The sequence below is a fragment of the Stenella coeruleoalba genome (assembly GCF_951394435.1).
Source record: "Stenella coeruleoalba genome assembly, chromosome: 2".
NCBI classification, from domain to species: Eukaryota; Metazoa; Chordata; class Mammalia; order Artiodactyla; family Delphinidae; genus Stenella; species Stenella coeruleoalba.
In genome coordinates this window covers 52,501,950-52,525,606 of record NC_137147.1, presented here as the reverse complement: position 1 = coordinate 52,525,606, position 23,657 = coordinate 52,501,950, and the positions used below count along the sequence as shown (strand labels likewise).

The 23,657-nt window shown below is 34.3% G+C and overlaps 1 protein-coding gene across 3 annotated transcripts in view; it reads right to left on the bottom strand.

Moving 5' to 3' along the window:
- Positions 1–23,657, bottom strand: part of MDGA2 (MAM domain containing glycosylphosphatidylinositol anchor 2) — a 310,614-nt gene that overhangs the window by 77,179 nt on the left and 209,778 nt on the right. For all 3 annotated transcript variants that reach the window (XM_079911897.1, XM_079911896.1, XM_079911898.1), the window contains one exon: positions 12,764–12,912. In XM_079911897.1, coding sequence (XP_079768023.1) covers positions 12,764–12,912 — 149 coding nt within the window. The remainder of the gene's footprint in view (positions 1–12,763; positions 12,913–23,657) is intronic.

Sequence of the window (23,657 nt, the reverse complement as noted above, 5' to 3'; positions counted from 1 at the left end):
TGCAAATGAAGCAACTGACAAAGGATTAATCTCCAAAATTTACAAGCAGCTCATGCAGCTCAATAACAAAAAAACAAACAACCCAATCCAAAAATGGGCAGAAGACCTAAATAGACATTTCTCCAAAGAAGACATACAGATTGCCAACAAACACATGAAAGAATGCTCAACATCATTAATCATTAGAGAAATGCAAGTCAAAACTACAATGAGATATCATCTCACACCAGTCAGAATGGCCATCATCAAAAAATCTACAAACAATAAATGCTGGAGAGGGTGTGGAGAAAAGGGAACCCTCTTGCACTGTTGGTGGGAATGTAAATTGATACAGCCACTATGGAGAACAGTATGGAAGTTCCTTAAAAAACTAAAAATAAAACTACGGTATGACCCAGCAATCCCACTACTGGGCATATACCCTGAGAAAACCATAATTCAAAGAGTCATGTACCAAAATGTTCATTTCAGCTCTATTTACAATAGTCAGGACATGGAAGCAACCTAAGTGTCCATCAGCAGATGAATGGATAAAGAAGATGTGACACATATATACAATGGAATATTACTCAGCCATAAAAAGAAACGAAATTGAGTTATTTGTAGTGAGGTAGATGGACCTAGAGTCTGTCATACAGAGTGAAGTAAGTCAGAAAGAGAAAAACAAATACTGTATGCTAACACATATATATGGAATCTAAGGAAAAAAAAAAAAGGTCATGAAGAACCTAGGGGTAAGACAGGAATAAAGACACAGACCTACTAGAGAATGGACTTTAGGATATGGACCTACTAGAGAATGGACTTTAGGAAGGGTAAGCTGTGAGAAAGTGAGAGAGTGGCATGGACATATATACACTCCCAAACGTAAAATACATAGCTAGTGGGAAGCAGCCGCATAGCACAGGGAGATCAGCTCAGTGCTTTGTGACCACCTAGAGGGGTGGGATAGGGAGGGTGGGAGGGAGGGAGACGCAAGAGGGAAGAGATATGGGAACATATGTATATGTATAACTGATTCACTTTGTTATAAAGCAGAAACTAACACAATGTTGTAAAGCAATTATACTCCAATAAAGATGTTTTAAAAAAAAAGGCTGTAACAAGCAATGAACTAAAAAAAAAAAAATTTCATCATTTTACATTTCTTTGAAAACATTCCATTATATATGTGCCTAATATTCATTTCAGTAACAATTCATTTTTCTCTCAATATAAACAATAACATTCAAGAATATTTTATTAACATAAAAATGAGAAAACCAATATTAACATTTTCGACATAACATCTTGTAAAGCCAACAAGCACTTAAGCAGTGAACAGTTTCTTCATCTCTGCTTTCTTGCTCCCTTTATTCGCCAACCTACACTTATCATCAAATCCTTCTGATTTTGCCACATAAATTTCTCTCCAATTACCAGTGTAGCAGCACTGATTCAGGTCATTATATTTCACTTGAAATAAAACAACAGCTTTTACTCTATGCTGTCCCTTATATTGTACCACGATAGTGATTATTTGACTCCTCTGTTTTGTCTCTTTATGTGTCTTCCCACTTCTCTCAAGGTAAAGTCCAATTTCTTTGGACTAGTTCACATGGCCCTTCATGATCTCAGTCCCTCGCATCTCCACTTTGATCTCTTCCTTCTCTCCTGAACTATGATTCAGGAGAGGTCCAGATATACTGCATTATTTTCAGTTCTCCAAATGTTATCAAGCTGGCTTTGTATCCAGGCACTTGTTAATTTCATCCAAGTCCCTTGATCTGGGTAACTTCTCTTCACCCCTCTGGTATCAGTTTGCTAGTACTTCTTCCATCAGCATTCCTCACTTCCCAAAGTCATCTTAGGTTCCCCTCCAATGTTTTCCCATAATACCTTATATCCACACTTATTATAATACTTATCAAACTATATTGTAGTTTGATATCTGCTTGGTTGCCTATCTCCTTGTTTGTTTTAAACTCTCTGAAGACAAGAACTATCCTCTCACCCTCCCATCCTCACTCCTTTGGCAACTCAAATGCCTGACAGAGCCTTTCATCTTTAATCTGAACTTTGTACATATTTTGTTGATTGCATGAAATAATTCTTCTTTCTTATTAATGACTTATTTATAAATTGACATGAAATATAGAATACAGATTTAAGTATTGTTTTAAAATAAAGCCTAATCCCATTTTGTCTCATCTCATTTATTTAAGGCAAAGCAAATCCCTATTCTTGTGTTGGCATTTTTAATTTATAAACTTATTTTATTTGTCTGGAGAGGGAGCAGCAAGAGGTGAGTAGACATTACAGCCCTTCATGATAGAGCCTTGTGCCGCCTATCCAATCTCATCTCCAAAATAACCCCACCTCTCTTTATATATTCTAATAATTCATAGAATTACATCTAGTTTTATAGCAGTAAAGTATAAAAGTTAAGAAAGGAGCTTTTAGAATTCAACAAAAAAGGTTAATAAGCTAGCTCCCCAGTGACCTCTCTCTGTAGAGCATGGTTATACAGCTTAAATTCTGTAAGATTATTTCTGCATCTAAACAACAGTGATAATACCAATTTTACAGAATTTTTGTTATTTAATATTATACTTGAATATTTTCCTAATTTACATTTTTTTGAAACCAATTATTTTATTTTTTCATTTATCATTAAATTTTTTAAAGATATTAATATCATATCATAATTGAACAATTTATAAAATTTATAAAATTAAATTTTAAAGTTAAAAGTTTATAGAGATCTAAAATTTTAATTTTAATTTATAAAATTAAAAGTTGAGGAAAAGATATCCAGAAACAGAAAAGCCTTGTATAAAATATATACATGCATTGTTGGTGGAAAAGCAGATATATTCCCAAATATAGAAGAGATTAAAGGAATAAAAATATAATATTCAAATATGTTGACATAAGTTTATAAATATACAAGTGTATAATTTAATTAAATTATGAATGGCAACTGAAGTTAATACAAAAAGAGACAGAAAATTTCAACAGAAAATTACAAGAGAAATTAGGAAAAAAGGTAGAGTCTATCAGAAGAAGGAGGAGGAGGAGGAGGGGGAGAAAGAGGAAACAGAAGAAAAATATAAAGGCACATGGCTCAGATGGTATTCAGCTGAATTACACTTGCCAGACTCTAAGCCAGATGACTGAGTTCAAATCCAGCTTAGTCTTTCATTTAATTCTATGATCTTGGATGAGTTACTTAACCCCATGGTTTCTTTAGCCTTAAGATAGAAATAACAATAGTATCTACCTCACTGTGTTGTTTTAAGAGTTAAACATGATGATATATGTTAAGCACCTAGAATAGGGTAAGACTTTATGGTATTGAGATATATATATATACACACACACACACATCAAGGACAGGTCAGCTATTAAAAATAGCTAACGCCTATGATATTCAAACTATTACCTTCAAATTTCTACTCAACTTCTTGCTTCCATCTTTTCAGAAATGGTTTCCTTAATTTGAAGTACACTAAAGCAACTTAAGCACTTTGTGATATTTCGCATTTCTTGTTTGAACTTTTTAAAACAGAATAGAAACTTGGAAAAGTCAGCAATCTATAATCAAGCTATCATACAGCACTAGTTATTGTATGTAACTTTATTAACATTTTATTGAAATCTGTTATGTTCAACATTTATTATTCAAAGGTATATATTGTTCCAGCTATTTTAGTTAAAATATTTTAACTGCTGAAAAATAGTCAGGTTTTTGGTATAGAAATAGTGTAAAAATAAGTATGACTCCATATTTTAAAACAACTTAAGAAACTTAAAGAAATACAACTGAAAATGATAAAGCTAAACAAATAGTAATTTATATTTAGAAATGAAAAGAAGTAATAGGAAATAGTTATCAATTCAAGACAACTCTGACATTCACTCTTGAAATCTGAGGGAATGTTCACTGAGGAGTTGTGTTTTAAGGTAGTCATGCTCCTTTGAAAAGCACTGAATTAGCCACCAGAATTACCAAATGCAAGTTTTAGTTTACACATATCACAATTAAGTAACTTTTAATATCTCATTAATAGGTTTCTTATTAAAAAAAAGCCCTTAGAAATATATACAAATGTAAGCCTAAGGAGCTGTGTATATCTTGCCCAGAAGAACTAAAGAAAATATTTGCAGTTGGGTTATTTCTCAGTCCATGGTATAAATCTTGAAACTCAACAGTGGACTGAGAACAATATTTTAATAATCACTCGTTTTGGAAATGCATCAATCCAGGCATAACTAGAGGATGCACCTCCAGTTGGAACTTAATGGTTACCTATTATAACACGTAAATTTCAAATCCATTCATTCCACAAATGGTATTGAGCACCATATGCCAAGCTCTGTTCTTAAATCAGTATTTATAATACTGTTTTTCATATTGAGATCATATAGGAATGTTAGTACAAGGAAAAGCCAAAAGATGAAAATGGAATCTGATCTTAGTCTCTTTATTATAGTCTGAAAATATAAAACAGTGGTTCTCAAAGTGTGGCCCCAAACCAACATCACACAGGAAGTTGTTAAAAATACAAATTCTTGGGCCACACCCCAGACCCACTATACCAGACTCTGGGGGTCGGTCACAGCAACTGTTTTAACAAGCCCTATGGATGATTCTGATGCTCACTCAAATTTGAGAACCACTGATATAAGACAAAGAAAACTGTGTTGTTTATTAATTGATACAGTACATAGATTATAAATCCATATACAAATTTGTACTCAAACAAGCAACTTGCACGGTGTTAAAGCCTCAAAAAAGAAAATGACTGTTAATCCCAACTCCATTTTTCATTTCAAGCTTTGATCATTTTTTTCCTGAAAAGTAGCTGAAAGAGTGACTATTTTCGGGCTTCCCTGATGATGCAGTGGTTAAGAGTCCGCCTGCCGATGCAGGGGACATGGGTTCGTGCCCCAGTTTGGGAAGATCCCACATGCCGCGGAGCGGCTGGGCCCATGAGCCATGGCCGCTGAGCCTGCGCGTCCGGAGCCTGTGCTCCACAACGGGAGAGGCCACAACAGTGAGAGGCCAGCATACCGCAAAAAAAAACCCCAAAACAAAAAATTTGGGGGACTTCCCTGGTGATGCAGTGGTTAAGAATCTGCCTGCCAACACAGGGGACACGGGTTCGAGCCCTGGTCTGGGAAGATCCCACATTCCATGGAGCAACTAAGCCTGTGCGCCACAACTACTGAGCCTGCGCTCTAGAGCCCGCGAGCCACAGCTACTGAAGCCTGCGCGCGTAAGGCCTGTGCTCCACATCAAGAGAAGCCACTGCAATGAGAAGCCCGTGCACCGCAACGAAGAGTAGACCCCGCTCGCCGCAACCAGAGAAAGCCCACAGCAACGAAGACCCAACGCAGCCAAAAAACAAACAAACAAAATAAGTGACTGTTTGCCATTGAACTCTACACTCCCAGTCATTTAAGACACTGAATATACATATTGGTCTGTTGGGTAGTTTCTTTGACTGGATAAAGTCTTGGAATCCATAATAACCATGTATTTATAGGTTTATAGGTTGTAAAAGAAACAATTTAGACATTTAAAAATTGTTCTTTCATCCAAGGAAATATATCAGTCTTCTCTTCTTTATAAAATATTGATTCAAGTGGACAGCCAGGATAGGCTTAGGTAAATTTAATTAAATTTGTAATCAGTTGACCTTGGAATAATATTAAACCTATATACAATCTTTTTTTTCTTCCTATTTCCCTCTTAAAAAAGCAACACTGATTTGTTAGTATCTGGTATTTTAAAAATTTAGGGCTTTTTAATCTTTAAAAATTTTGTTTACAAGTACAAAAACCACCGCACACACACACACACACACACACACACACACACACACACACACACACTCACATATTCTTCTCTTAGTTTCCATGACATTGGCAGATTTTTCTACCTCTCCTTTCTTTTTCACTGGACCTTCTATCATTACTGTCTTCATACAGTACATTTACATCTACATTTCTGCTAGCTTTGGTTCTCATGTCTAATCCTTCTGACCTATGAATTTACACATTCAAGGGGAAGTGTTCACTCAAATTCTAGTAACATGTTTCTAACTATGGTAACTTTTGCTTGATGTTCCTCTATCAACTCAAATTTAACAAGACCAATTTGAAGACATGAGTATATTTGCAAACTTTGATTCAATATCTTATTTCTGGCAATAATTTAATACTTTTTCACTCCAAAAGTCTCTTTGAGGTTGCTCATTTTCCACTACATTCAGGGTCAATAAAAAGGAAAATTCTAATTAATTTTCCTTAGCAGTATTGCTACACAAAATGAAATCTGTACAAAAGGCCACAGACTCAGAAAAACTCCTCAGAAAGTACTTGGAATTTTCCAAGACAAAATACCCTTATTTCACAAAGCCTTCTATATCAAAGGTCTGTAGGTCATCCAGGTTTTTAAATTTACTGTGCTTATTCCTCCTAGCAGATACATTGTGATGTTAGTATTTATAGGAATAAAGGGAATATGTGCAGTGCCCTTCACTTGGAATATTGAGACGATGTCATTTTTTACCAACTGGCTTATGGCTTATTTCTTTTTTTTTTTTTTTTTTGCAATACGCGGGCCTCTCACTGTTGTGGCCTCTCCTGTTGCGGAGCACAGGCTCCGGACGCGCAGGCTCAGCGGCCATGGCTCACGGGCCCAGCCGCTCCGCGGCATGTGGGATCTTCCCGAACCGGGACACGAACCCGTGTCCCCTGCATCGGCAGGCGGACTCTCAACCGCTGTGCCACCAGGGAAGCCCCTGGCTTATTTCTTTTCTGGAGCCAAAAAGACCATTTACAAAATGGCTTCTCCACATTTCTCTATATCCCTTACTCTCTTCTTCATCTATATATTTGATAATTTCTTGAGCATTCACTAAAGAAATTGAAGTAAATAGCAAAGAACATAAGGTCACTATACTCTTAAAAACTGTTTCTCAAAATTAAATCAATATTCAAGTTCTGGCCATTTCAAAATTTTCTTAATTCATTTTTTCTCTCTCCCCCTTCACTACTCTAATTTAAATATTAAAACTTACTTCAAACATGCCTAACTGTGGCCTTGCCTCTATTGTAATATCATTCAATGTACTATGTATGATATCAGATTAATCTATCTATAGAAGATGTCATTTTACTCATGACTTAAGACTATAAAATCAATTCAGATGATCTGTCAATTCGCCACAGATTTCCCTGGACTTGGCATTAAATGCTCTTTGTCAAATGGTTCCACCAAACACCTCTCTCAATAAAATGTGTCCAATGGCCTTCAGTCAATTACGTACATTATTCTAATGTACATAATTCTAATATTATTGTTATATTCTAATATTATTATATTATCTAATAATATAATTATTATTCATAATAATAGAATATTCTATTCTATTCACTTCTATCTTATTCTACCATTTTCCTTCAGCATCTCTAGACTGTGCCCTAGAAACTAATACTTCATACAAGATGCTAAAGCATAAAAAGCCATCTCTTCAAATTTTTCTGCTTCTTCGATCAATGCATTAAATTAGGTATTAGCTGTATTAATAACCATAGTTACAATGCATATGGTCATCTATGTATACAATAAATTTATAAAATTTTAATTACTATGATCTATTAAAACATTAGCCCTTTAATAAACAATAATAAGCAATGAATTATTTAATAAAATAAAAAGTATGCTTTAAATGGAAGGAGAAATAAACTCTAGCTCAATCATTATAGTAGCACGTATGAAGACCAAAATAAAATTTATAATAAATTCATCCAGTAATCAATTTTACCAAAAAGTATATTTGTGATTAGCGATTTCTTAATTAGTCATTATTAACAATAACTATTTATGAAGATAAACCTATAGAAACTAACAAGTCTCTACTTTGCTTGCTGATCATGTCACTTAACCACTATGTCACAGTACTAACTGCTCCCATTCATGTTACTATGGAATTTTAGACATGCTCCTATTATAGCACTTTTGTTAACAGAACATCAAAGACAATTCTTTTTTAAAATCCTGGTATTCACTAGATGATTAATTTACTAAAAGTTTTGTTGACTGACTGGGTAAGCATGTGGGTATGATAATTCTAAGCATTTTAATATATCAAGATTTAAGAAGACAGGAACACGGTGAATTAAAATATTTTATTCAATAAAATATCCCACTTTCCAAAGATGACAGTCAAAAAGTCACATTCATTGTGCATGTCTTAGGCGGAGTATAAAAAGGAAACTGTATAAAAGTCTAAAATCCTTTATTATCAGAACCTATAGTGTGTATGTTAAATGGAGTCAAATGATGTTTGTGTTGTTTGGTATCTTCAGATAATTTAGAAATAGTTTTGCTTGTTTCTTAATTCCTTAAATACTAAGGAAAGCAGACATTCAAATCACCTTTTTCTCTTTCCTGTTAAGCAACAAATGAAGGAAACAATTGGGAGGCTAGTAGCTGTCTAAGGAGATTAAACAATTGCTTAGCTGAGCCTAAAAAGTACAACTTAAGGACATTAAGATTTTGAGAAAACTTTTTTTCCACACTAATTTTTTAACTTCACATGAAATATTTAAGTTTTTTAAAGCATTGATTCCAGAATTCCAGTGTTTTTATAGATCGACTGCAGCAACTTTTAAGAAAAGTGTATAAGCCAATACTCAAATTCTGAGACAATTTTCCTCATTATATTTAAATAAAGACCCTACAGTTTAACCAAAAGGGTCAGCTAATTTTACCAGAAAGGTGGGGGAATGCTGGGTTCAGTTTACCAACCCCATCCAGCCAGGGATTTAATAATATACTAGTGATTTTATAATCTTACTTAATTTACGAGTAAGTAATAAAGTTTCTAACAGTTTGTGGATTAAAAACAAAGTCTGAGCTTCCCTGGTGGCGCAGTGATTGAGAGTCCGCCTGCCGATGCAGGGGACACGGGTTCGTGCCCCGGTCCGGGAAGATCCCACATGCCGCGGAGTGGCTGGGCCTGTGAGCCATGGCCGCTGAGCCTGCGCGTCCGGTGCCTGTGCTCCGCAACGGGAGAGGCCACAACAGTGAGAGGCCACAACAGTGAGAGGCCCGCGTATCGCAAAAAACCCCCACAAAACACCCCCCCCAAAAAACACAAAGTGCGACGCTTTACAACTGAATATGCCATGAGTCTTAAAGGATCAAATTTGCTTCTCAGACTTCATCGAATCAGAAGTGTGTTGTACACTTTAGGTCATGTTTGATAGTAAAAGTGGAAGTACTTTTCATTAGATAATCTAGATAATTTATGGATAGAAGAAATTAGGTATATAGGCTCAAAATAAAAATATAGGGTAAAATAACGATTTTAAAATCATAGAATATGTAACATAAATGATCATCAGATCAGAATTCAATAGTGATTATTTTAAATGCTGGTGTCTGATTGTGTGTTAAAACAATGTTGATAACCAAATGTACATACCTGAGGAAGAAGTAATCTAAATTTTCTAAGATAATATAACCTTATTTTACTTAATGACTTTGTGTCCTATTATTAAACAGGGGATATTCTTAAAGAATTATATCAATTTCATTGTATCTAAAATGCATCTGCCCTATCATCCTCAGTTTTGGTATGCAAGGGGATCTGCAAAAGAAATGATGTCTATTGAGGCCCTTTTGCATGTTAAGATGTTTCATGTAAGGGTTAAGTGTAGAGAATATGGGAGTGGGGAAAAGAGTAGTGTTTATACGTGGTCTTTCTGTTCCTACACCATATCTACGAACATTTCCTTTCCATTCATATTGGCAGAACAGCAGAAGGCCATTACTCTTTATTGAGACACCCACAAAAGATATATTAAAGTTTCTCTTCCATGGCAAGATGTAGTATCTTAGTAAAATTATCAATAAATAGAGTATTACCAAAAAAGCACTCCAGGAAAAAATAATACTTGTTTCTAAATATAAAAGAAAATTCTAGTAAAATAAATAATGCTAAGGCAAGTAAAGAATTAGCTTTAGAAATTGTGTAAGAGAAAGGATTGTTTTCTGGACCATGGTTTATAACACTAGAAATATGTTTTCCTCTAGTGCATAGCATGAATCTCAGAAACTTGGGAAGAATAGTGTTAGCAGCAGACATTGATCTGATCAGGAAGGCTTTAAAATAAGACTCAAAGTGGAAGAGAAAAATGTGAATCAGTAAAATGGATATTATGGAGGACAGCAGGTTTGAAATAAAAATAAGACATAGTGAAAAAAAGTCTAGAAATTATTTTGTGAAAATCATGGCTTGGAATAATACTTAGGCCCAGGTTATACAGTGTACTAAATAAAACTGAAATAAAAATGGTAGATATGTTAAGCTCTTAAGATGCACTTAAAAAACTGTTACACAACCCAGGCAGATGAGTGCAAGAATTGCCACAAATGTTTGTGCAGAGAGTGCCTTGCACAAGGGAACCTGGCCTGTGGGATAAATGGGGGATGTATTCCACTCCACACTTCGATTGCCTGACAGTTATCATTATCTTCAACTTCCCAAGTAGGAGCCTAGGTTTGGTATGTTCAGAAACCTGTTCAAGGTTATATAGCTAAAAATGATAAGGCTAGATTAGCTAGAATCAGAAGCCAGATGTGTCAGGAATTCATAATTTTCGCAAAACACAGTAAGGGGAAATTTATACACATATATGCATGCATATATAATGTATTGTAAAGTAGCAGAGTAGGGGGAAATTACCTAACTAATTTGTTCACAAGGATGAACACAGACCGGGAAATGTGTGTCACTGCATATCAGGGAGTTATATACTAGTTTTATGATCAGGAAACATAAAGACAGGAATTTAGCGGAGATGTTCATATCAGGGAAGGAAAATCTAAGAAGAGAAACTGTCATTGGAAAATAGCATAGCAATCCTAGCCAAAAAAATTATAGAAGGTAGTGTATTAATAACTAGTACAAGATATAGATGAGAAGGAAGGGCTTTAATTAGGTGGATCCCTCTTAGGAGGAAGTCTAATTCTCCTAAAATCGCTCCAGTTGAGAGGGAGGACAGAGATAGTAATCATTCTGTTAAACTTGACTCATGGTGAAGGTGACTTGCATACATAATGGAGACTTTGTGAACAAAGGTTTAGAAGACTGTTAGCATAAAAGAAAGGAATGATGAGTAGGGTTGGGTAAATTAATTCCGCAGATTAAAACAGGCAGCCCTTCAGCATACAGGAAGCAAAGGGCAGTTACCCAGACACTCCAAAAAAATATAGCTGAGGAAGAAGGTGAGAAACTAAAGATGAAATTCTGACTCTATTGTTGCAAAAAAACCTATAACCAGAAAAAAGGAAAAGACACCTTAATAAAATGACTCAATTTTACAAATAGCAATTTGGTATTAGGTTCTTAGTTTTTTGAAAACATAGGGTAATAAAAGATGAATGTGAATGACCAAATCATGTGGTAAGGACTTGGAAATGAATGTGAGGTGTCTAAAGTCAAGAATGTGCTAAGATGCTCCAAATATAAAAGATCTAAAAATATTAGCTGTGTTGAGAAAAGAAAAAGAAAGGGATAAGCCCATAAACCAAGGGAGACTGCTGCTCTTTCTTTTTTCTATCTTCTCTATCAAGAAAAATTATCATTAAATTAGAATGAGTACAACAAACAATTCTGATATGGATTTGGGATTTACTCAGATTTACTTAGGGACCAAAGTAAATGAGAGTAATAGAGAAAGTTTCCAAATGATCCACTCCTGTCTACCATGTCTGTGACCTGTGAATACTTAGACAAGAAGGATAAGAATGTTCAACTTACAATGTATCTTAATTTTAATGATGTACATAGTCTTTTATTATAACTTTGTTAACAAGATTTAAAAAAACATTGGTTTTATGATAGTAACGCTGAGTGGATTGCTGATGGTCGACCAATCTTTCTCCAGGCAAATTCTGTCCTTTCTACTATCCAAACTCAAAATGCTATTGTGTGATTTAGTTAAGGAAGTGGAAAACACATTTTACAAATCTATGATAATACAAAGATGTGAAAGAGAGCTAACAGCTTATGTGGTAATCAAATAAATCTTCAAAAACATTTTGTTATGCTGAAATAGTCACTCCAGATAACCTACTATGTAATAGGAAATAATGTAAAGACCTATATTTAAATTTCAAAAATATCATTTATACCAACGAAGGATAACTGAGTTTAACAGTGGTTCATTTGAAAGAGCTATGATATTTTTACACAATCTATAATCTTCAGTTACCTTAGGAAAACATCATATTTCATTGTTTCTTCTCATTTTACCAAAACATTTCTATTCTACAGACACATTAAATTAGCTTTTAAAAATCCTATATATAGTTTGAACCTCTTAGAATAAAAATATGTAGAATTTCTAGCTTAGGAAACAAGACAAAGAATTATGCAGTACAGGTAAGTGTGAGAACATCTTAGTTTCTTTCACAGAAATTATACCACGTAATTTCTATAGCACATGTAATGATGAAGGATTTCAGAAAGCTCACTTTAATATGTCTCCTGTCGTAGTGAAAAATGCATAAATTAATTTCAAAGATTTGGAAATAAATAAATAATTTGGAACAGTTCTGGGTAAGGTAATATTATCTTTGATATAGAAAAATATATTCTGGAATTCATGCAAATTGATTAAAACTTTATAGCAACACATCATAGTAACAAGGTCTTCACAGAGGAACACACACACAAAAGAAGACAATTAAATTCCTCACCTGCCTAATACCCAACCGGTATGCAACGATCCGATCTACTGCATCAGGATTCATTTGAGTCCACTGTAGACTGTAGGAGTAAACACGGTGTCTGTTCTGCCACACAGGATTGTAGGTATCGTAATAGAATTCTGGAGCATAGGCCTTTCCTAAAACAGAAAAAGTCCTTAAATTTAAATGACATGTTACAGTTAAACATACTTACTTATTCTTTATGCCCTTTTATTACTTTCTACTTCGTGTTCCATAAGTAATTCTTGTATTTAAAAAGTCATGTGATTAAAATCTAATCAATTTCTGGAGAATTTGAGAAGAGATGTAAGAAGATTTCCTGGTTGGTTGTATAAGCAGTGTAAGAGGAAGAGAAGAATCAAGGATGACTGCAAGTTTTTTGATCTAAGCAACCAGAAGAATGAAGTTTCCATCAACTGATATGTAAAGTTATGGGAGGATCAAATTTGGGGGGAGAAGATCAGGAAATTATTTTTGAACAATTTGAATGATCTAAATGGAGCCATTAAGTGGGATACACTTGACTAGAATTCAGGAGAGGCCAGGGCTGGAGACATAATCTTGCTAACCACAGGCATATAGATAAGAGTTTAAATTTAAGCCATGAGACTGATGAGATCACCAAGGGAGTGTGTGTAGATAAAGGCTAAGGTCTGACCACTGGGGCAATCCAAGGTTAAGAGATATGGGAGGAGATAACAAACCCCACAAAGGCCTGAGACAGAACAACCAGTGAACAGGAAGAAAATTTAAAATGTGGCATCCTAGAAATCAAAAGAAGTACATCAGTGAGATAGGGGTATGGGATTAAGAGACACAAACTACTATATAAAATAAGCAACAAGGATATACTGTACAGCACAGGGAAATATACCATCATTTTATACTAACTTTAAATGGAATATAATCTATAAAAATATTGAATCATTATGCTGTACACCTGAGGCTAATATAGTATTGTAAATCAACTATACTTCCAGAAAAAATAAATAAATAATAAAAAAGAAGTATGTCAGCAAGTAAATGATCAACTCTGTCAAAAAAAAAATCAGTGAAGATGACAATTTTGTTTATATTATCCATGTCTTTGGTCACTAAACTGAAATTAACCAAACAAAAACTTAACAACACAAGAACTTTGGTCAATAACAAAAAAGGCTTTTATTTAGATTTTAAGGATATGTGAGGTATACATAGTATATGTAACATACATAAACCATCTCAGTTTTTGTCTTTTAATTGCCAAATAGAAAAATTCACAGACCATGGGAATTATATGTCCAACTTTTTAAAAAATTAATTAATTAATTAATTTATTTATTTTTGGCTGCATTGGGTCTTCATGGTTGTGTGCGGGCTTTCTCTAGTTGAGGTGAGCAGGGGCTACTATTCATGGTGGTGTGGGGGCTTCTCATTGTGGTGGCCTCACTTGTTGCCGATCATAGGCTCTAGATGTGCAGGCTTCAGTAGCTGTGGTGCGTTGGCTCAGCAGTTGTGGCGCACGAGCTTAGTTGCTCCCAAGCATGTGGGATCTTCCTGGACCAGGAAATTGATCCTGTGTCCCCTGCACTGGCAGGCAGATTCTTAACCACTGTGCCACCAGGAAAGTATCCCAACTTTTTGATATTCTGAAATATAGATTTTTTTCACACTATCTACTTTTTACCAATAATACATTTATTTATTAAATCAGTATTTAGTTAGAGCCTATTGAATGCCAAGTAGTGTTCTAGGCAATGAACAAGGAGGTATGGCCTCTGTCTTCCTGGAAATTGCTTACATTTTCTCCAACTTTTCAAATAGCTTTGCAATTTTTACTGGATTATGATTTAATAAGTTGTACATTATTCAACAGATTTTTTTTTTAAATTAGATTAAATATTAAATGTCCTCCTGGGGTTTTCCTCCTGGGTTCCTGTATGCAGGAATATATCTTACCTGGTTTTTTCTTTTTCTCCATAATTAGTCATCTATCATCTAGGGATTGCAGAAGAGTTGATTCATAAGAATTTATTACATATAAAGTATGAATGTTGAACACTAAGAATGAAAGTGATGGTCTCTATTACCCTGGTGAGGTTCACCAGGAAAAAAACGTCAGATGAACTGAATTTAATTTTTGACAAATTTACTAGTAAAATTAAATACATTGAATTACATATCTGAATTTTAGTAACATTTGGAAAAGTCTCCTATATCAACACTGTGTGCATTAAAAAATGTTCTATGAATATTCATTCAGTTTTATTGAAAATGGATTATCAACTCTATACAAACAATCTTGCATAGAAGGAGGTCTCTGGAAAAGAGTCATCACATTCATTTTATTTCTTCTATATGTTGTATGATATTTTTATTATTACTAACTAAATGATAGCACAAATTCATGTTCACAACACTTAGCAAAATCTAGATGAGAGGAACACAATATACTGAATGAATGAATAAATATCCAAAACATCACTGACAACCTGTATTTGAGACCAAATTTCCCAAACTGTTATTGAGGAGGTACATTTAGTAGTAGCCTAGATAAAGAGCCAGGGGTTTTGATTAAAAATAAGCATCCAAGGGGTTTCCCTGGTGGCGCAGTGGTTGAGAGTCCGCCTGCTGATGCAGGGGACGCGGGTTCGTGTCCCGGTTCGGGAAGATCCCACATGCCGCGGAGCGGCTGGGCCCATGAGCCATGGCCACTGAGCCTGCGCGTCTGGAGCCTGTGCTCCGCAACGGGAGAGGCCACAACAGTGAGAGGCCCGCGTACCGCAAAAAAACAAAACAAAACAAAACAAAACAAAACAAAAAACATCCAGAACCTATAAATGAAGTAAAGAGCTTTTTAAGTGAGAAATGTCAACTTAGAGTGTTTTCATTAGACATTAGTGTCTAGATTGAATTGAGGAGATAAAGAGTCTCAATGGTTGGTTTTTCATTTTGCTTATTGTTTTTTTTTGAGGGGCACAGGGAGAAGAGGGGCTTGCTTTTGTTTTTTAGCCAAGAGGGCAATACAAGGGGTATTAGATTTAGTTCTAAGTATCACGTTTTTCATAAAATGAATGATACATTCAAAGAGAAATGAGAAGAGAATAAAGTCTATTTAGCATGGAAAAGGAAAAAAAAATCTCTCAAAAACTGGCAAATGAAGTTTTCTGAGAGTTGAAACTCCATCACAGGCTAAATTTTAACAGATCTATGAAATAAGATGAATGCCAGTGAGTGGGTATTAAAGGATACATATTTTGACTTAGAAATGTTCTAGCAATCCTCTCTGAATACGGATGATTTTCCCTTCACTAGAGGTATTTAGTCAATACCTAACTGCCATTTAGCAGGGTCGATATGGGTGAGTGACTGTCCACAAAATGGCCATTAAGGTAAGGCACAGTCTCAAATCTCTAGGGTGCTATGAAACATTTGCCTACTGTTTCTTGTATTATTTCAATTGTTTTAAGCACATTTATTTATAAATTCCATTTAATGTTTCTATTATCTGTATTCTAATCCTGCTTTTTGTTGACTGCCAGAAGGGTAAACTAGCTGCATGTCATAAATGCAAATTGTCATAATACTAGAACTGATTGTTTATCTAAATAAATACTTTTCAGGTTATTGAAGCAGTTTGACATTGAAGTTAAAAAAAATTCTCATGACATTGTGAAAACATGAATTTGTTTATCAAAATCTATTTTCAGGGTTGTGAAAAATTAAGCTACAATTTAACCCTCATTTGAATATTCTAAATAGATCCAATTTTACTATAAAATTCTATCTTCATCTTTATTTTTAATTAGAGATTGTTACGAAGGCTTTTCAATGTATTTCTGAAAATACTTAAGTTTATTTGCATTGACATTCCGCATTACATATGAGTGACATATGTAATATTTTTTCATGAAATATTAGATTGGAAAAGGAAATAGAGATGACCAGTTCCAGTGTCTCATATGACAGATAAATTTTGGGACAGAATAGATATGGTGATGACATATGGATGTTGATATAGTTTTAATTTAGTTGAATAATTGTTACCACCTTAGAATTAAAGATGAGAAAAGCTTTTTTAGCTGGTGCATAAATAATATTGATTAGCAACAAATAATTACTGATAAGAAATGATTTTGTGTAGTTATAGTTAAATATAAATATGCTTGCTACGTCTCAGAGCATACTTTGTACTAAACCTCTTTTGGATAAACTTGATAAAGGAAAAATGCTTTCTGACTTTGTTTGAGAAATCTATCTTAAAAGTAAAAAAAAAGACCCCACAAATTTGTTCTCTGATTTCAGAGCCAATCATATTTAATATTTATACACTTGTTTTGTAAGAAGCACACATTATACATAGTAATACAAAGGAAATGCCCTTATAATAATCTTAGGCTGTAACAACGAAACATGACATCTGCTGGTTCAACAGGGAAAGAATTCATAATTTTTCTTCTTTTTTATCCTTCAGGCATTTTTTTTGTCCTTCTAGCAAGCACACCAAAAATTTTTTTCATTCTCTTTTATAGTCTACTTTTATTTTTATGCAACATTGTTCGAGTTTAAATCATTTAAAACTAACTGAGCTAGAACTATATTCATTATCTAAATTAGCAGATAATTTTTAGATATGTATGATTATCTACAGATTTTGGATTTTAAAATATTCTTAAAATATATATAGAGAAAAATTTAATTGTTCAAATTTTTAAAAATTTATATAAAAGTACATTTATTCTACTTTGCAAATAGCTTCTCAAAAGTGAGTAAATTGAGTTTTCAAAATATTATTTTATGCATAAACCTCAAAGTAAAAGATATATTAAGAATATATGATATGTCACTTTCCCAGTCTAAAAATGTTAGATTAAAGTATAACAAAAATCTTTCTTACATGCATTCCTAAGCTTGCAAGCAGAAAAGGAATTGTTTCTTAGGGGTCAAAAAACAAAGAACTGAAAATCAGACACTGAACAGGAGCTTAGGGAGAAAAGGAGTGTTGCTGGTGTTTGTATCCTTGGGAGCTGGAATTTTAAGGCAATAGGAGATGAGGTTAATGGGCCAATTAAGATGAGATGTTAGAAATGAGGTACCACATAACAGCAAGATCAGTAAAAACAGCAATCTCAGTACTGTATAAATGAGTCAGTAAACTTTTCTCTATATTGTGTTTCGCTTGCCTGCATTCTAGTGACTCAGCTTGCCAGTGACTCAAAGTTCCTAAAACTCTAGTTTTATCCTCACACATTTTGACTCCTTAAACTGAAATGCTTTCTTGGTGTAATTTCTACCTGCTTATCAATTCTTACCTTTTGGTACACAAATCACAACTATCCTTCCTTTAATTACTCTTTCTTCAATGATAAATATTTATACTACCATACTTAACATTTAATTAGGAAAACACATTGTAATACTACACCAATATATAAGTACTCCTGAAAATATTTTCTGTATGATCATTTTTATTTTTCTGATTAGAGGCCCTTTCCCAGATTTAGACATAATGTAATTGGGGCCAATGGAGTGGACTGAACAATGTAAAGCAACTACCACCTTGTTGTTTTAGAATAATATTGATGTTTCAATTTTCACACACATACATTTTTTAAAAAAAATCAGAATTGTGGTATAATAGATAATATCTCTAAATAAAGCTAGTTTTAATTTAATTATAGCCATTAAATAAATTTACTGCTACTAACCAAGAACAACCTTCCCTAGGCATGCCTATGTTTTTAATATTAATCCATCAATATGATATTTAGGATGATTTTTGCAAAGAGAAAATAAAATGGGATAATTACTGTAAAATTGATATAGCATTTACATGTTTTTATTTCTGATTGTAGTTTAAAAAATTATTTTGAGAGCTTTGATAATGATATGTTAACATAAATATTGATATGCCAGGGAAGAAAAAGTTAAGAAACTCTGTAATTTGCTCCCTTTCTCCTCAAGGATGCCTAAGGTAATTGTGACTCTACCAGACCACCTTCTAAACCAGGCTTCAGCAAACTTTTTGTGTAAAGGGTCAGATAGTAAGTATTCTAAGGCTTTAAATTGTGATCATAAGATATCTGTCACAACTATTCAACTATGATATTATAGATACTACTAATTCATGTAGTTCAAGATGATATAATTTGAGAGGTAATATAATACAAATTCAAAATTCTTCTACTTATCCAATGAGTTGACATGTTAATAATATTCCAAATTTTATGATTTTCAGAATTGGCCAGGTCTCTCCAATTGTACGTACTCACAGCTGAAAATCTATATCTTTTGTAAGTATTCAAACAACCCAAGGAATTAAAAAAAGTGCCCCAAATGAAAAGACTTAGAAGTTCAATATTCTCACATGTAGTAGCTACCTGTTGACAAAGACTTTAATAACTTTTAAGAGAATTTAGTTTATCTCTCACAGACATTTGATTAAAACAACCAATTATAGTTTGCAGATGTATACAAGCAATACTTTAAAAAAATTCTCTAGAGCAAATTGAAATAGATTTACTATATCATTAGTGTATTCACCCCCCAAAATGGTCAACTACTATATCATAGCCTTTTGGTATTCAATGTGTTATTCTCTGATATATCAACATCATTAAACAAAAAAAAATTGTAAATAAAAATATTTAGAGATTTAATGAAGTATTTAAAACATCACAAATTTTAAAACCTTTAAAAGAAAGTGTTCACTAAAATGAAGCACTCATTTCTCATACTTAAATTATTCTATATAAGACCCTGTTTAATGACAAATAAAAAATAGGATTCAGAATTATTCATAAAATCCTTATTATTACATCTTGCATCATTTTGATACAGTGGTGGCTGTTAATATGCTGTACTAACTCCATGCACTGCCCAAATTATAATATTTGCCCCCTTTCTATGGTTATGTTAAATTATCTTTTATTTAATAGATTATAAACACTTTGATGGCAGATACCTCATTTTTTATATACTGTCCCCTCAGTTGAGGATATGAAGAAAACCAATTGAACTCAAAAAATATCTCTACTAAAATTTTTCATGTAAATGGTCATTTGCATCTGTATTTTTTGGGGTGGAGTTCCTATTTATATTTTTAAAACTTCAATGAAGCACTATTTCAACACAATTGAGTCACCTCTGACCCCTTTTTGGCATCAGCCTAGAACAAAATATTTATGCAAAGTAGTTACTGGCTTACGCACCAAATATATATGGTTGTCTTGGGTAATATAAAATAAATGCATGCACTTACCAGATAACATTTTAACTTAAATGAATAACCCTTTTACTCTAAAACCCTGAATGTACTTTGCCAAAAATGATGTTAAATATGAATATGAGGTTTTTTTTTTTCCCAAAATAGGCTTAGATTAGGATCTGGTCCCAAAAATTTAAAAGATGATTTGGATTTGATGAAACAATTAGCTTTCACATTAGGCTTGTAAATAGGAAACTGCTAAGGGTTTAGAGAAAGTTTAGAAATAAAAATTATAAATCCATTGATATTTTACTTGGAAATATCTAAGTAAGTGTTGTGTGTATTAAAAACCACATGTTCTAAAGAAAAATAATCTGGAGAGCTCCTCTGGGAATAAAGATGGTTGACTTGAGAGAAAGAAGAAAAGACAGCTCTTAAATTTTGTACTTCAATTATCCCCTTGTACAAAATAGAGTTGGCCCAAGGGCCTTTGCTCACTACTATTCTGTCAAGTATTTGAGACACCTACCAGAATTGTATGTCTAGGATTGCTGTTAAAAGTTATTCTACTATAATTTACCACTACAGCCATGGACTCATGAAGCAAGAAAAATCTTGAGAGATGGAAACTGTATCTCAAATTTATATAGGAATTTACAGTTAAAAAGTACTTCCGGGCTTCCCTGGTGGCGCAGTGGTTGAGAGTCTGCCTGCCGATGCAGGGGACATGGGTTCGTGCCCCGGTCCGGGAGGATCCCACGTGCTGTGGAGCGGCTGGGCCCGTGAGCCGTGGCCGCTGGGCCTGCGCGTCCGGAGCCTGTGCTCCGCGGCGGGAGAGGCCGCAGCAGTGGGAGGCCCGCGTACCACAAAAAAAAAAAAAAAAAAAAAAAAAAAAAAAAAAAAGTACTTCCACAAATATTAACTTCTTTTAGTCTTCACAGAAGTTGGAAGGGCAAAAATGCAGAGGGATATTACTTGGCTTGAACTGCAAATCTGGAAAGTTAATGTGAATATCATAATTAATGAAATAATGCAGACTACTATCCTTGTCTGGTCTGCAGATCATCCCTCAAAAAGATCCAAATGAATATTTTGTGAGAAGGAAGAGAGGTTACACCATTTACCTAAATATGCAAAGGAAGTTGGCTTTCAGACTGAGAGCATCTGACCATCCCTACCTTCCTCAATGTATTTTATTTCAGGAATGTTAGGATAAAATGAAATTATTAGAAATCTCTCTTTTCAGAAATATTGCAGCACATACTCCCAAGGCAGAAGAATACAAAACTATTTTGCTTCATTTTATATTTTAGAAAAACATTTCATTAATACATGGTACAGGTCAATTGTCAGTGGGTGAGGCAAGCACACACCAAACTTTCCTGTCATTGGTGAGGGAAGACAAGGTTGGAGTAGCTATCTGGAGTATCACATTTGGCTATGTCACAATCATGGCTCTAGGCTGATTTTGTGATGCTCTTTTGCTATCCTTTCAAGAGTTATGCCATTTCTTTCATATATCACAACTATGCTTGTTAATGAGCCAACTCTGTAATATGTATGTATGTGCTGGCATGGGAAGCACAAACAATTGAGGTTGCAGAAGAAATTCTATAGATCATTAAATTTCACAAAACAGAAGCAGATTCAGAAACAGAAAATGATTAGATATACATGGTGTCCAGTTCCTGGGCTAAGCACAAATCTATTTTGTAGCAAGTGCACTGTTTTATAAAAATAGTGAGTACATCCCTGTTCTCTGACCATTTCCCCTCGCCTGTCCTATACATCCCATGCCTAAGAAATGCTGCTAGAAAATCAAATCACTGAAGTAACTAGCAACGATTTATTCATAAACTCAATTGCTAATTCTTATATGGCCCAGAAATGCTATATGCATTCCCCTCAAATATACATGGATACTTATGAGTCAAGATATGGAATAACCAAAATCTCTGCTTATTTACTAGGGCCCACAGTTTTATAAGACTTCAAAACTTTTCCTTTCCTTTTTCTAGGAATCCTCAAAAGACGTCTCACATATAATTCAAAAGCCAGTCATTTTAGGCTTTCCTGCCCTTTCTTTCTTATTCCAGCTTCCATCAAAGGGACAGTCAGAGAAATTCTCCCTTGAGGTTGTGTACAGTGTGGGGAAATTTTATGTAAATCTGAATTATGTAACAGAAACAGTATATGAAAAACATACCAGTGTTCAAATTTGAAATAGAATATGCCCAAACAAGGGAAAAACCCCACAGACAATGCAATATTAGAGTTTCAATTTATTTTTGTTCAATTTGGATTTTTCTTTTCATATAGCATGTATATGTCTATAGATATACAACTTCTCATAAAATTCTCATGAAATGCTTTCCTCTGGGGTATTTCTCTTCGTAAGCCTGCTTGCAGTGTTTTACCTGTACACAGAAAATATTCTAATTGTGACATTAGGAGAAAGCTTAATCAAGGGAATAAAACAGTTCTTTTTGGCTTAAAGAAGAATTGATGCTTGATCTCTCCTAGACAAAAATAAGATTATTAAAGGCACTTATGTGGTTAATTTTTGTTATTTGCCCGGCACCATGCTAACCACTTGCATACATTGTGTTTCTTAATATTCACAATCCCCTGCAGGATGAGAATATTCTTACCATTTTCCTTTTGTGAAAGATGAAAGTGAAGATTAGCGATCTTAAACAAATTGCCCTATAGTAAGCAACTGTGGAGTAACAAAGCTGCATTCTGAATCCACATCGGAAGCCCTTTTTATTCTAACGCCCAACGTCTTTGGATAGGGTTGCCCTCTACCGCGCGTGACTGGCTAAAGGGGTGAAAAGGGCTGAAATCCAGCCTCTGTTTCTGTTGCAACCACTTGTGCCCTGGTATGGGAGTTACAACTGCTTGAAGAAAGGGGCACCTTTTTCCTGATTCGCACACAAAGACTGTACGGGCTGGTGGATTTCCTGATAAGATGCTACTCCCAGTAATCTAACAAGGATCCCTACTTCCCTACTCTGCCCATTGTGAGTATGGAAACTTAAACTACAATTTACCCTTGGGACTCAACCAGATTTGCCATATTATATCGTTATCTGAAAGTATTATCAAGTCAGGAATTTATAAAGATAAGGATTGACTAAATCTCTAGAATGAGAACTACATGTACTTGTTAAGCATTTAACTCAGAAATAATGAATATATAATAAGCTGCAAATAATTCAGTCTTTCCTAAAGCTTTACGTTCCCTAAAAACTGAAAAGTTCCAAAGTGTCTAAAAGCCTTGGGTTCCTTTGAAGGACCTCTGGTTGGGGGGTGTGCATGGAGGGGGAATGGCTGGATGAACTGACCCAGCAGCGCTCAGGCCGAGAGGACTGACTGTTCAATGGTGTACTTAGGAAGCACATTAACTTCCTGGCAAGCACCGCTGCCACACATGTGGGTGGTCCAGTGCTGAATATGAATGCGTGGAATATCATTGAGGCAGGGAGTAAGAGGTGTTCAAGTGAGTTGGAGAGGAGCCCAGAAGGTATGCTGTTTATCTTCTAGGGACATTTATTTTCTCCAAAACATATAACTTGAATTAATAAAGTGGATTTAGATGTGAATAAAGGAAACCAGTCATTGAAACTGAATAACTGTGACTCTCTAAGAATAACCCAAAGATCTGTGAATATGACTCCTAGAGCAAGAAAAAGA